The sequence below is a fragment of the Bubalus kerabau genome, chromosome 23 (genome assembly GCF_029407905.1).
Source record: "Bubalus kerabau isolate K-KA32 ecotype Philippines breed swamp buffalo chromosome 23, PCC_UOA_SB_1v2, whole genome shotgun sequence".
Classification (NCBI taxonomy): Eukaryota; Metazoa; Chordata; class Mammalia; order Artiodactyla; family Bovidae; genus Bubalus; species Bubalus kerabau.
Genome location: NC_073646.1, coordinates 26,044,050 through 26,057,345, shown reverse-complemented (window position 1 = coordinate 26,057,345; position 13,296 = coordinate 26,044,050). Strand labels below are relative to the sequence as shown.

The following is a 13,296-nucleotide window of genomic DNA, read 5'->3' as shown; positions in this document are numbered from 1 at the left end:
TCTTTCTAGACTTTAGTCTTCCCATTTATAAAATGAGATATCAGGGTAGCCTATTTTTGGAATCATAGAATTCTATGATTCTTATTGAAAGTGAAAGTGTTAGTTGCTCAGTCCTGTCCTACTCTTTGTGACCCAATGGACTGTAGCTCGCCAGGCTCCTCTGTCTATGGGATTTCCCAGGCAAGAATACTGGACTGGGTTGCCATTTCCTACTCCAGGGGACCTTCCTGATCAAGGGATAGAACTCAGGTCTTCTGCATTGCCGGCAGATTCTTTATCATCTGAGCCACTGGGGACGCCATGATTCTTACTGAGGATCCCCAAATGATGGCCCTCAGGCTGCATCTGGCCTTCAGCATGATTAGCCATCACAGCATTTTGAGAAGCACCCCCGAGGAAAATAATTGCTTTGAGCTGAGGGAGAAGCTTCTCTTTCAGAAAAGAAATTGACTTTTAATCACAGCCCAATCCAGCCCATTAGACTTGCCCCTGCAAGTCTGTATTTGCAACTTCTGGAATGAAGGGCTTCTAAAATTCCTTCCATTTCTCTAACTCCCTAATTCAGCTCCAGAGCCAGTGCCTGGGTCCCTTTCTCACTCTGCCACTTGATGACTTTGATTTGGGGCAAGATACTTCAACTTCTCTGAGCCTGTGTCCTCATTTGTAAAATGGGATAACACTCAAAAAATTTATGAAGCTTATCGAGCTACTACTTGACAGCATTTACAGAGTTCTTGGCACGGAACAGTATCATTAACATCAAAGCACAGAGAGTATTCCCTAGTCTCCCCCGACTCCCATCCCCAGTAGCTGATGATTGCACTACCCTTGTAAATGCCTACCCTCATTAACTCCTATATTTCATAGTTCCACACCCATGACACACAAGACCCACCCCCTCAGACCTCTATTTGTTGTTGTTGGTTCCCCGCGCCCCTCCCCCAAACCCTTTCTCTGATGCCCCGGCCAGTACCGGGGCCCAACACAACCACAGGCAGCACAGTGACCAAATCACTGACCACTCCCCCCAGCCTCCTCTTCCCATCCCGGACCACTTAGGTTCCCTTTCCCTCCGACGGCGACTCCCTTGGGTCAGGCAGTGATGGTCCAGGGGTCTGTGGCCTAGGATTCTGCCCTGAGGGCCCTCAGGAGGAATGGGAGAGTAACTGCCCGACCTCCCGGAGGGGCCCACGGACACTCACCGTCCATCTCTAGAGGCGGCGGTTCCGGGAGCTCGAACCGGAAGCGGCCTCTACACTGTTTGAAGTTCCCCTGGTTACTGCGGGCTTCCGGACCAATAGCGGAGGAGCTCCACGGAATGAACCCGCCCCCAAAGGAGTGACGTTACGATCTCGGTCTGGAACTCCTCCTCCGGTTCCCGGGTCCGCCCCGCCTCCCTGGCTGCCAGTCGTTGTGCGCAGGCGCCCTGGACCGGGGCCCTTGGCGGCGTGGTACGCAGGCGCCCCGGGTGCAGCTAACTGAAGTAGCAATGGACGCGCTGGAGTCGTTGTTGGACGAGGTGGCCCTGGAGGGGCTTGATGGCCTGTGCCTTCCCGCGCTTTGGAGCCGTCTGGAGACGCGAGTGCCGCCCTTCCCACTTCCTTTGGAGCCCTACACGCAGGAGTTTCTGTGGCGGGCCCTTGCCACGAACCCGGGCATCAGCTTCTACGAGGAGCCTCGGGAACGACCAGACCTCCAGCTCCAAGACCGGTCAGCGGCCTGGCCCTGCGGGCGGGAGAGGGCAGAGCTCGGGGTCTGATGGAGCTGGGAGGCGGCCAGGTTCTTACGAGAGGGGAGAGAAAGGAGTGGAGCGGAAGGAAGACCCGGAGCCTGATGGGGGGTGCGGGGGGTGCGCAGAATAAGGCTGATTGGGGGGGTCTTCGGCCTGGCAGGGCCCAGGCGTCTGATGGAGTTGGGGGATCGCCTTGTGATGTTCCATTATGTTCGTGTGTGTTTGGGGTGATGGCGAGCAGAACTGGAAGGATATGCTTTGGGAGGGTATGCTTTGGGTTTTAAAGAGTATTTTCTTTGAAGTGGAGCTTAGGATTGAAGCAGTAAGGCTGTTCAGATCAAGACTAGAGACCAGTTGAAATCAACAAACCTTTATGGAGCATTCATTCAGTGCTGGATTAGAGAGCAAGTTTAGCAACACCAGCAACAACAATAATGATAGCTAACATTTATTTATTGCTGCTTATGCCTTGGTGCTGTGGGCTTCCCAGGTGGTGCAGTGGTGAAGAAATCCCCCTGCCAAGCCGGCAACGCAGGTGTGATCCCTGGGTCAGGAAGATCCCCTGGAGTAGGAAATGGCAACCCGCTCCAGTCTTCTTGCCTGGAAAATTCCATGGACAGAGGAGCTTGGCGGCCTACAGTCCATGGGGTCACAGAAGAGTCAGACACGACTGAGCGACTGAGCACAAACACATAACTTGGTACTAGGCAATATCTTGTTCCTGTTGTTTCAGGAGATTGAACCCATTTTATTCTCGCATTGACCCTATGAGGAAGGTGCTCTTTTCTTCCCCATTTTTTTTTTGTTTGTTTGTTTTTGTTTTTAATTTTTTTGGCTCCAGTGTGTGGCTTGCGGGATCTTAGTTCCCCATCCAGCACTGAGTCCTAACCACTGGACTGCTAGGGAATTCCCAGCTATCTTCCCCATTTTGCAGCGGAGGAAACAGTGATGGAGAGAAATTAAGTCACCCATCCAAAGTTACGGACATTGTAGGTGACTGGGTGTTGATTCGCTTCCCAAAGCTGTGATTTTTTTTTTTTTTCTTTTTGTTTTGAGGGTCAGGTTTCCAGAGGGAATACTGTGTAAAACAAGACTTAAAGGTTGGATTTAGGTAGCCAGTTGGCAGAATTTTCCTAAAGGAAGAGAAATAAGTTTGGTTGACGTGTAGAACTGGAAGTAGTGAATGAAGAATAATAGTTGACATTTATGTATATGGTTATTGTAAGCAGGGACTGTTCTAAGATTCTTGAATATACTAAGTACTATTTATACAAAGCAGGATATTCTTATCCCCATCTCCCTCAAGAGAAAGAAGACTGAGACACAGAGAGAGTTGTCTACTAGCAGGGGCAGAACCTAGAAGCTGAATCCAGGAAGTCTTGGTTCAGAATCCAGCCTGCCCTTACCAACTGGACTGGACTAATCCTTTTAAAGCCTACACCACCAAAGGGAGGGTCAGACTAGGGGCAAAGAGTGAAGTTGAGAGATCTGTAGTAATCCACTCATGAACCAACAGTCAAGGTTTCGCTTTCCATGGTGGGTGTGAGAATGAAGAGAAAAAGCTGATGGAATCAGACATGAGGCAGAAGATCTGGAGGATTTGGTGCCTGGTTGGGTGTGGGGTATAAAGAGAAGTAGGTCTGGAGGATGATGCCATCCGGTTCCTGACTTTTGGGCATCTGAGTGTGTTACTTGTTGTTGTCCAGTTGCTCAGTCATGTCTGACTCCTTGTGACCCCACAAACTGCAGTACACCAGGCTTCCCTGTTCTTCACTATCTCCCGCAGTTTGCTCAAACTCACTTCCACTGAGTCAGTGATGCCATCCAACCATCTCATCCTCTGTCATCCCCTTCTCCTTCCTTCAATCTTTCCCAGCATCAGGGTCTTTTCCATTGAGTCAGCTCTTTGCATCACGTGGCCAAAGGATTGGAGTTTCAGCTTCAACATCAGTCCTTCCAGTGAATATTCAGGACTGATTTCCTTTAGGATTGACTGGTTTGATCTCCTTCCTGTCCAAGGGACTCTCAAGAGTCTTCTCCAGCACCACAGTGTATGACAGGCCAATAATCGGGAGACAGGATATTGAGGCTAGAAATAGGCGACTTTATTCGGAAAACTGAGCATCCATGAAGATGGCAGGCTAGGACCCTTGAGTACCAAATTCTTGAATGCCAGTTTCTGTTAAGGGTGGAAGAGGTGAGGCAAAAAGTTAAAAGGCCACTGTTGTTGTTGCTGTCCACTAAGTTGTATCCAACTGTTTTGTGATTCCATGGACTGTAGCCCACCAGGCCCCTCAGTCCATGGGATTTCCCAGGCAAGAGTGGGTTAGGGCATCTTTCCCAGGGCATCTTTCCAACCCAGAGATTGAACCTGTGTTTCCTGCTTGGCTGTCGGATTCTTTACCTCCAGGCCACCTGGGAAGCCCCTGAAAGGCCATTAGTCTTGCAGAATATCTCTTGGTTGGGCCAGCATGAGAAGTAGTTGTTTAGTTGCTAAGTCGTGTTCGACTCTGACCCCATGGACTATAACCTGCCAGCCCCCTCTATCCCTGGGATTTTCCAGGCAAGAATACTGGAATCTTGCAGACTATCTCTTGGCTGGGCCAGCAGAGGAAAAAGGATGTGCTAATTTCTTCTTTTCTGCAGCCATTGACGGGTGGGCAGGGTCAGAATGCATCCCTGTGAGCTGAACAAAGGCAAGTCAGTTTACCATTAGAGCAGATGGGGGGGGTGGGGGGGGTTGGGGCAGGTTCCCCTGAGGCAAGCCATTGTGATTGCTTACAGCTATTGACAGCATCCTTTTAGTGATTATATTAACAAAAGCAACGAATGGCAAAGGTTAAATAAAAGAAACAGATCCAGGTTTTGCTCTTCCCTGTTAAAATTGATGACTGCTACCCTTTGCTGTGATGGGGACCACAGAAGTGCAGCAGGGAGGCTGAACCTGGGGGGAAGGTGGGGAATATGCTGAACTAATCTTGAAACACACTGGGTTCGAGGTTCCTGTGGGTTTTCAAATGGAGATTCTGGTTGGTCAACATCTAGCTTTGTGGGAGGGTCAGCAGGTCAGAGAGTGGGACTGAGCTGGGCACGTGGAGTCACCCCTGTGACTGGTAGTGGAAGCTCTTGGCCAGGACCCTCTCTGGGAGAGAGTGTAGTGTGGTTGGAAGCCTTAAGACATGGCCCTGGGGTGGATGAAGGCCCTGGAGCCTTCAAAAGAAGCCTGGGACATTATAACTGGAGAGCCAGAGGACAGCAGGCCAGAATGGCCTGAAATGACAAGGTGTGATTTGAGAATGGAGGGTTAAGTAGTGCAGAGGTTACAGACAGGGCAAGAAGGAAAGGCACTGACAAACGCAGATGGGATTTGACAGGCACAGGATGTGAGCAGGATTCCAAAGGAACACTTGACAAATGTAGCTGACTGGATAAAAGAAGCACAACTCAGGATGTCTCCATGGTGTTGATGAGAGGCCACTGGGAGAAAACAGTACCAAGGAGGGGCTTTGTTGGAGGTGGGAAGTGGCAGTCATAACTTTGGTTTTGATCTCATCAAACATGACAGTTGAAAACAGGATTAGTGTTTGGGGGCAAGAAACAGGGCTAAGGATTTGATGGTGAGAATTGTTAACATGCCTAGTGATAATTGAAAACCATAAAAATGGGTGAAAGTGGAAGAGGGGTAGTTAAAGAGATGGAAAGGCGACATCTCTGAGTAGGGAAGCCTTGAGTCATTAAGTCCAAACTTGATGGTTTGAAAACCAGGCACAGGATCTGCAGGGAAAATGAAAAGCAAGGAAGGTGGTTCCGATTTCACCATTCATCCTTGCGGGTGAACGTGGAGGCTCCTGGGAAGATCTGTGTTGTCTGGGATGGAGACTCAGAGACAGTGCTTGTCAAGACGTCCTGCGTTAGGAAGGCAGGGAGACTAGGGGCTCTTACTCCCTCTCCCTGACCTCGGCCAGAGGTTGTCAGAAGAACACACCCAGTACGTGTTACTTCTGAGGCTGAGCTGCGGTTCGATGTTTGTGCACTCCCCTCCCCCTCCCACCTCCCCACCTTAGGTATGAAGAAATTGATTTGGAAACAGGCATCGTGGAGTCCAGGAGGGACCCGGTCCCTCTGGAGGATGTCTACCCCATTCACATGATCTTGGAAAATAAAGATGGCATCCAGGGCTCATGCCGGTACTTCAAGGAGAGGAAGAACATTACCAACGACATCAGAACCAAGATGTTACAGCCCCGCTGCACGATGGTGGAAGCCTTTGGCAGGTAACTCGTTTGCACTGTGGGAGACCGGTGGGCATCATCCTGCTTTAAGCTGGGGTGTGTGGTCAGTGCGCCAGGACGGGGTGCAGCCCCAGTGTTCTCAGAGCGCGTCCACCCTGCCCTAACTAAGCCGGCCCTCTGCTTTCATCACTCTGCTTCCTTTGGGGCTGATCTTGCTTGGGCTGGGGTGGGGGTGGGGAAGGCTCCTTTCTCTTCCCTTTGTGTCCAGGTTCTGTCCTTTGTTGCCTAGTGAGCAGTCCTTTTGTGAGTCTTCAGTCAGGGTCCCGATTTCCCAAGCCCCTCGCCCCATCCCCACCTCCCTTCCTACTTGACGAACAGGGAGAAGCTTCCAGCGTGAACTCACCTTGCTGCCACCTTCTTCCTCAGCTTGCAGGGTTGGCCCCCGTTTCCCTCCTCCCTCACCTCAGAGGAGACGAAAACCAGGCCCTGTCTCCACCGGTGATTCTCTTCCTCTCTTTCTCCCCAGAACCTCGTGCTCCTTCCCGCCTCTGTCAGCTGGCTCATCTTTCTCCTTTATTTTCAGCTTTTCCCTATCGACACTGCTTTCTCCCCAGCCTGACACTGTGATTCGTTAGTCTTAAAACAAGACCCTCTCCCCACCTCGGATCCCCTGTGACTGACTGTTGCTGGAGCCAAGCTTCTAAGAAACAGCCACACTCGCTCTCTGTCCCCCTGGATCCCTCCTCCCCTCCTGGAGCTTTGCAGCGCCTGCTTCCTGCCCCTGCCCCACCGGGCTTCCTGCCTCCTCTGGTGACGGCCCACAAGCTCTCTTCACACTCGTAGGCCCGAATTGGGGGCTCCTTGTACGTGTCATTTCATAACCCCAGTCTCAGTTATCGCATCCCCTTGCAAGTGATTTCTTTTCTTGTCTTTCTCTTCATTAGACTGTGAGCTCCACAAAAGCAGATGCCATTTTTTATTTACTTGGCATTGCTGGTTCTTTGCATGGCATTTAATCAGTGTTGGATAATTTGATGACCACAGTCAGCAAATCAGGCCTCGGGCATGAGTCCTAGAGTCAGCTACTGGGAAAGGTTGGAGTTCCCACAGGACGGGGGTAAACCACCCTGAATATTTTTTTAAAGCAGCGAGTCAGCGTCCCTGTTTTCAAACTTTTCTCAGCTGAGCTCTTCCAGTTTAACTTAATGAACCTGTTTCGAGGACACAGGTCATAAGTTTGTGACATGCAGACCCAGAAAAGAGACTGTCTTGTCCATCATGCGTATTCGCTGCCTAACACTCTTTAGAGATGGACCGTACGGAAGACTAACTGGGTCCCAAGCAATGCGAAGGAAGCTGCAGTTAAATGAAAACATCGGCAACCTCAGCTTTTTACTTTTTGCCTGCTCAGTAGGAGCAGTGGAATCATCTGTTTGTTGGTGGTGGGAGAGAAGCAGGAGGAGGAACTGTCAGGCTGAGTGATGTGAGTGAAGACAGGCCTTAGGATCAGGCATCTGTAAACCACAGGCTGGGAGGAGTAAATGCTGCCTGTAGATGGGAGGGCTTGGGAGCCCGTGGGCTCTCATACAGACCCTTAGTGACTTACTCCCCTGGGAGAGGGAGCTCCTCCAGCTGGTGTGTCTCGATGCCAAGGAGTGAGTAAGGATGGCTTCTCTGCCAGCACACCCTCGTGGGATCTCTGCGGCAGGGCTGGGACCCGAGACAGTCTGCCCAAGACGGCCATTTATTAATAAGGCAACAGGCAAGGCCCCAAGGCGGAGTCTCTTTGTCTTCAGTGTTGGGGACTGTTCAGCTTCAGCAGAGAAGTCTATATCCCAAGCCAGGGCTTCTCAAAGCTCCTTGCTGGGATGGGGGCTTGACCTCTTTTGCAGGCATTATTTTTCACACACCCAGACTGTAGGAGGAGCTAATGGTTTGTCCCAGGGTCTGCTCTCAAGAATGGCAGGTTCACCCATCACACAGGGCACTGTTCTTGACTCTGAAGTTTTGTTTTCTCAGTCCAGTTCAGGAGGTGAGTTCGTTCACTTAATAGATGGTTACAGAGGCCCTTCTGTAACCATTGAAGACACTGAGGATGTCCTGGGGACCCAGATGACAACCTGCCCCCCTCCCACTTAGGGTGCTTATGGCAGGAACGTGTGCCTCCCAAAATGTGGCTATTTCTAAGAGTGCCAGGTGTGTGATGAGTCCAGAAATGGTCAGAGGCAGGGTTGGCCTTTTGGTTAGCATTTTTATGGAGAATTGAGGTGTTGGTATCTGAGCAGTGATCTAAAGGATGAGAATTAGTAGCCTAAGGGTGAGGTGGGCAGAGGACCAATGGGGCCAATGTGGGTGCAGAGCCAGGCAGTAGGGGTGTGTAAAAGGTTCCAGGCTCTGGTGGGGAGTAGTCTGGGTTTGGGTCCCAGGGCCCTGGCAGGACTGGGAGGGGTCCGAGCAAGGAAGTGGTGAGACTGGCTCTGTTCCCCCTGAACCCTCTTGTGGTTCTAAGGATGGAAACTTCCTTAACTGGGGATTGTGAACCTCTGAGGAGAAGCAGGAAACCATGGTTCACTAAGGTTCTGCTTTTAAACATTTCGATTTTCTTAAAAAAATTAAAGTGATTTTTTTTTTTTCCCCTCGGTGGCTTCTGGTTTGCAGGTGGGGGAAGAAACTGATCATTGTTGCCTCCCAGGACATGCGGTACCGGGCCTTGATCGGCTTTGAGGGCGACCCCGACTTGAAGCTCCCGGACTTCTCCTACTGCATCTTGGAGCGGTTAGGCCGGTCCCGGTGGCAGGGGGAGCTCCAGCGAGACCTCCACAGCACTGCTTTCAAGTAAGAGGATGCTTTGCTATTCTGCTGTAAATGTCGGGGCTCCCTGACCATCAGGCCCTGCCACCTGGGCAGTCCCAGCATCTGTGGTGGTTGAAGGCATGGTACTTTCTCATTGAAGAGACCCTGGAAAAAAAAAGGAAAAGGGGGGACTTCCATGGTGGTCCAGCAGTTAAGACCTTGCCCTTCCATTGCAAGGGCCACCGGTTCAGTCCCTGGTCAGGGGACTCAGGTTCAGCATGCTGCATGGCACGGCCAAAAATAGGAAAAAAAAAAACAGACCCTACAGTGACCATAGAATTTATTGTTCAAACTAGATATTTTTAGAGTGAAAGGTGGAGCTGACCAGAAGGAATGCAAGGCAGTGGGCATAAATTGAGCCCATCTGGCAAACCAGAATGCGTGGTCACCCTAATTATTGGCTGCTACGTGATTAGATGCCCATGTCTTGTCTCATCAGCTCCTTGCTAACCCAGCCATCCGTTCCCACTCCATTCCTCAGTCCTCTGCACACAAACGCCTTCCACCCTGTCTCCCCATCCACCCCTCCGGGGGTCTGGAGTGTGCCTTAGGTTGGGTTGCTTTCCATGGCCATTGTCACATAGCAGCAGATCTCTTAGGGTGACTGGATGGGGGGAGAGGGTTGGGGTGTGTCTCTGGTATTCACGTCCTCTGCATTGTGGGGTGAAAGCAACCAGCAAAGCAAAATGACTGCTCTCTTCCTCTCCTCCAGGGTTGATGCTGGGAAGCTTCACTATCACAGGAAAATTTTAAACAAAAACGGGCTGATTACAATGCAGTCCCATGTGATCCGATTGCCCACCGGGGCCCAGCAGCACTCAATCCTCCTCCTCCTGAACCGGTTTCACATGGACAGGTACAGTGTAGACTCCAGAGCGCTTCCTTACCTCTGTATTTCAGCCTGGTGTCTTGTGCTTTTAAAAATCCTAGAGGCGGGACTTCCCCGGTGGTCCAGTGGTAAAGAATCTGGCTTCCCCTGCAGGGGGTGCGGGTTCAATGCTTGGTCTGGAAGTTCTGTGCCTTGAAGTGCAGCCAACAAAGAAAAGAAAAAAAAAGAACCAAAATCCTAGAGGCGAAATCAAATATGGCTAGCTTTTAGGAAAAAGATATTTTCCATCTGTTTCTGATTATGCAAATAAGCCATGCTTCTTTAGAAAATCTGGAAATTATATAGAAAAGAAGGGGGAAGAAATACCTCTCGCCCCACAGCCCAGCAGTAGGGACTGTTAACGTTTTGGTGAAATTTAGGGGGAGGGTAGAAAGAAAAGCCGATAAGTCAAATTTGATGTGTTATGGCGACAGAATTCTGTGGGTAGAAGAGAGAACAAGGGGCTGAAGTCAAGATCTGTATTTAAATCTTTGCTCCTGACTTGGGCACAGCCACTTGACCTCACTGAACCACTGTTTCCCTCTTCTGTGGAGAGGCCCTGGCACAGCTTGGTGCTCGTTCCTAAGCAGTGAATATCCGTGCCTTCGTGTATTCTTTCATTCATGGAAAGGCAGGACAAATGAACAAGTCTCCTGATCCCATACATTTGCCCTTGCTGCTGCTAGACCTGTGTGGATAGTTAAAGCTAAGTTCACCTTCCCCAGTGGCATGATAATATCTTTCTCTCCGCCCCTCTCCTAGCACAACCCCCTCCCCCCAAACCCCTCACTCTGTCCCTGTTCCCCACAGCTGAGGAGCCCTGGGCTCCTTTAATAGCTTCCTGTGGTGGCCATTAGCTTGTGAGCATTTATTATGACCTCTACTTCACATTAAAAATGCAAAGGAAGGGAAGGGCCTTCACACCAGTAAAGTGAGAGCAGAATCAGAGATGTGTCCTGATTAATACACAGAGCACTGTATTTCAATGAAGGAGACCTGGGTTCACATTTTGTGCCTGAATTTTAAAAAAGCTGAACTTCTTTGTGAAATCATCCCTATCCTCTCTTACCATCTGATTTATAAGGAAATGTGTAAATAGATGCCTCCTAAAACTTTACGGTATTGTTGACTCAAAAACTACAACCTCAAAGTTGAGGATTATATTTTATTCGGTAGGAATTTTTAGGACTTTAAGCCTCAAAGGCAGCATCTCAAGCAACCTTGAGAGAACTGCTCTGAGGAGATGAGGTGGGGAAAACCAGGTTATATAGAAGTTTTGCAACAAAGGGCGTGAAGAATGGAATTATTTCCTGCCGTATCAGTAAGCAAGGATGTCACAGATCAGCAGTTACACCCATCCTGCATGAGCCGGTGAGCCCTGAGGAAACTCAGGATGTGTGAACACAGGATTCAGGCCCAGATGGCTGAGGAGCTCATCAAAAGAATGATTTCAGTAAGCCCTGGCTCTTGCATCTTCCCACACAAAGAAAAGCACTTAATTCCTTAACTTGGCATATCTGGTTTTCCCTGGTTGAGAACTAAGACCTCAAATGCCAGCATGCCCCTCCCCCCTGAAAAGGAACAACCCACAAAAAATTAAAAAGACATGATTCGATCAACAAACTTAAACTTTAATACCAAATAGCAACTTAATATTGAATATTTCCCAGTTCCCGTGAACCTGAAAGTCATTTTGGCCAGTTTCTTTTCTTTAATTTGTAAGCTCTTACTTTTAAATTGAACAGAGCTCTTTATTAATTCAGCTTTTTTTAATTGAAGTATAGTTGATTGACAGTGCTGTGCCAGTCTCTACTGTATAGCCAGGTTACTCAGTTATGCACATGTAGACATTGCTTTTCATAGTCTTTTCCATTACGGTTTATCACAGGGTACTGAGTGTAGTTCCCTGTGCTATGCGTTAGGAGCTTGCTGTTTATCCACCCTGTATATAACAGTTCACATCTGCTCATCCCCACCTGTCAGTCCCTTTTCTCCTCCCGTGCCCTCCCCCTCGGTAACCACAAGTCTGTGCTCTATGTCTGTGAGTGTGTTTCTGTTTTATAGATAGGTTTGTTTGTGCCATATTTTAGAGTCTATGTGTAAGTGACGTCATATGATGTGTAAATTCAGTGTTGATAATACTTTCCCCAGGTAGAGATATCCCATGTATAACACGTGCACAGACATACGGTATAAACAGGCAAAACTGGAGATCTCACAGCTTCACTTAAAAAAAAGCTCCTTCATGAGTCAGGTATCGCAGCGTAAACTGGTGTGTGCGCGCGCAGTCGTTCAGTCAGATCCGACTCTGTGTGATCCCATGGACTGTAGCCTGCCAGGTTCCTCTGTCGGTGGAATTTTCCAGGCAAGAATACTAGAGCAGGTTGCCTGTTCCTACTCTAGGGGATCTTCCCGACCCAGGAGACAATGTAAACTTACTAGTTTACAAAGAACAGTTGGAATACATTGAAGTTGTTTGTTTAGATGACTAAGGCTTTACTATTTGTAAAATTTGGCCGAGGGAGTATTCCCTGTGGTTTGAATTTTAAAACTGCCACTTTCTTTTTTTTTTTTTTTTTTTCTTGGTTTCAGGTCTTGCCTGATTGACCTAATTAATTAGGCTCAATCTCAGATCCTTATGACCCATACTTTATATTTCTGGTTTGTAGAGATTTGCAAGAGAAAGACATCCCCCCAAGAGCAGGTCTGTCACCTAAATGATTCTGAAAGATTGATTTTTCTGACTTTATGTTATCAGTGAGGCAATAAGTAAACTAAAGTTTATGAGTTCTATGTTCTAAAACTTAGAATTTATCATGCCTCCAAAGGTTTGTAAAAGGTGTGTTCAGCAAATATCTTCTGAGTTTACAAGTTAAACCCAGAGCAAAATCACCGTTTTTATTTTTATTAGCCCTTGAATATTAATTTCCATTTTGACTTATTTGTATGGCTCAGGTAACCCTATTGGTTTCCTTTAATGGTTCAGTTAATATTTCCTGAGAGGTACATTTATTGATATATACCTGGTCTTATAATACAACACAGGGGACACATTCCCCAGTGAAACACGTCTACCCCACAATATAATTAAGCAAAAGAGATGTAACCATCTTAAATAAAGCCCAGTTAAATATACCAGTTTTATACACTTTCATCTCAATTCTGTCTACTTTGATACCTTTGAACTTTGGTCTTCATTAGGATCTAATCAGTAAGCTTTGATCTTACAGGAGGAGTTTCAGAAGTTTTTCTCTCCTTCTTTTATTTCCTGTCCATTTTATCAGTTTATATAAAGGGCTCTGGGATCCCCAGAGTAGGGTTGAGCCAAGGAACTCAGGCCCTTTGGCCCAAATAGTTGCTGGTTGGCTATCTCAGTGTACATTTTTTTGTTCCCTTTATACGTAAAAGGGAAGGTTGCTTAGTCGTGTCCAACTCTTTGCGACCCCATGGACTGTATAGTCCATGGAATTTTCCAGGCCAGAATACTGGAGTGGGTAGCCGTTACTTTCTCCAGGGGATCTTCCCAACCCAGGGATCGAACCCAGGTCTCCCACATTGCAGGCGGATTCTTTACCAGCTAAGCCACAAGAGAAGCCCTCCCTTTATATAAT

At 48.5% G+C, this 13,296-nt stretch overlaps 2 protein-coding genes across 3 annotated transcripts in view; one reads left to right on the top strand and one right to left on the bottom strand.

Moving 5' to 3' along the window:
- Window positions 1-1,423, bottom strand: part of KATNIP (katanin interacting protein) — a 236,744-nt gene extending 235,321 nt beyond the window's left edge. The window contains exon 1 of the mRNA XM_055562308.1: window positions 1,203-1,423. Coding sequence (XP_055418283.1) covers window positions 1,203-1,209 — 7 coding nt within the window. The 5' untranslated portion in view covers window positions 1,210-1,423. The remainder of the gene's footprint in view (window positions 1-1,202) is intronic.
- The window catches only part of GTF3C1 (general transcription factor IIIC subunit 1), a 78,683-nt gene continuing 66,801 nt past the window's right edge, over window positions 1,415-13,296 (top strand). For both annotated transcript variants that reach the window (XM_055562307.1, XM_055562306.1), the window contains exons 1-4: window positions 1,415-1,710; window positions 5,797-6,006; window positions 8,623-8,799; window positions 9,530-9,673. In XM_055562307.1, the coding sequence (XP_055418282.1) occupies window positions 1,490-1,710; window positions 5,797-6,006; window positions 8,623-8,799; window positions 9,530-9,673 (752 nt within the window). In that variant the 5' untranslated portion in view covers window positions 1,415-1,489. The remainder of the gene's footprint in view (window positions 1,711-5,796; window positions 6,007-8,622; window positions 8,800-9,529; window positions 9,674-13,296) is intronic.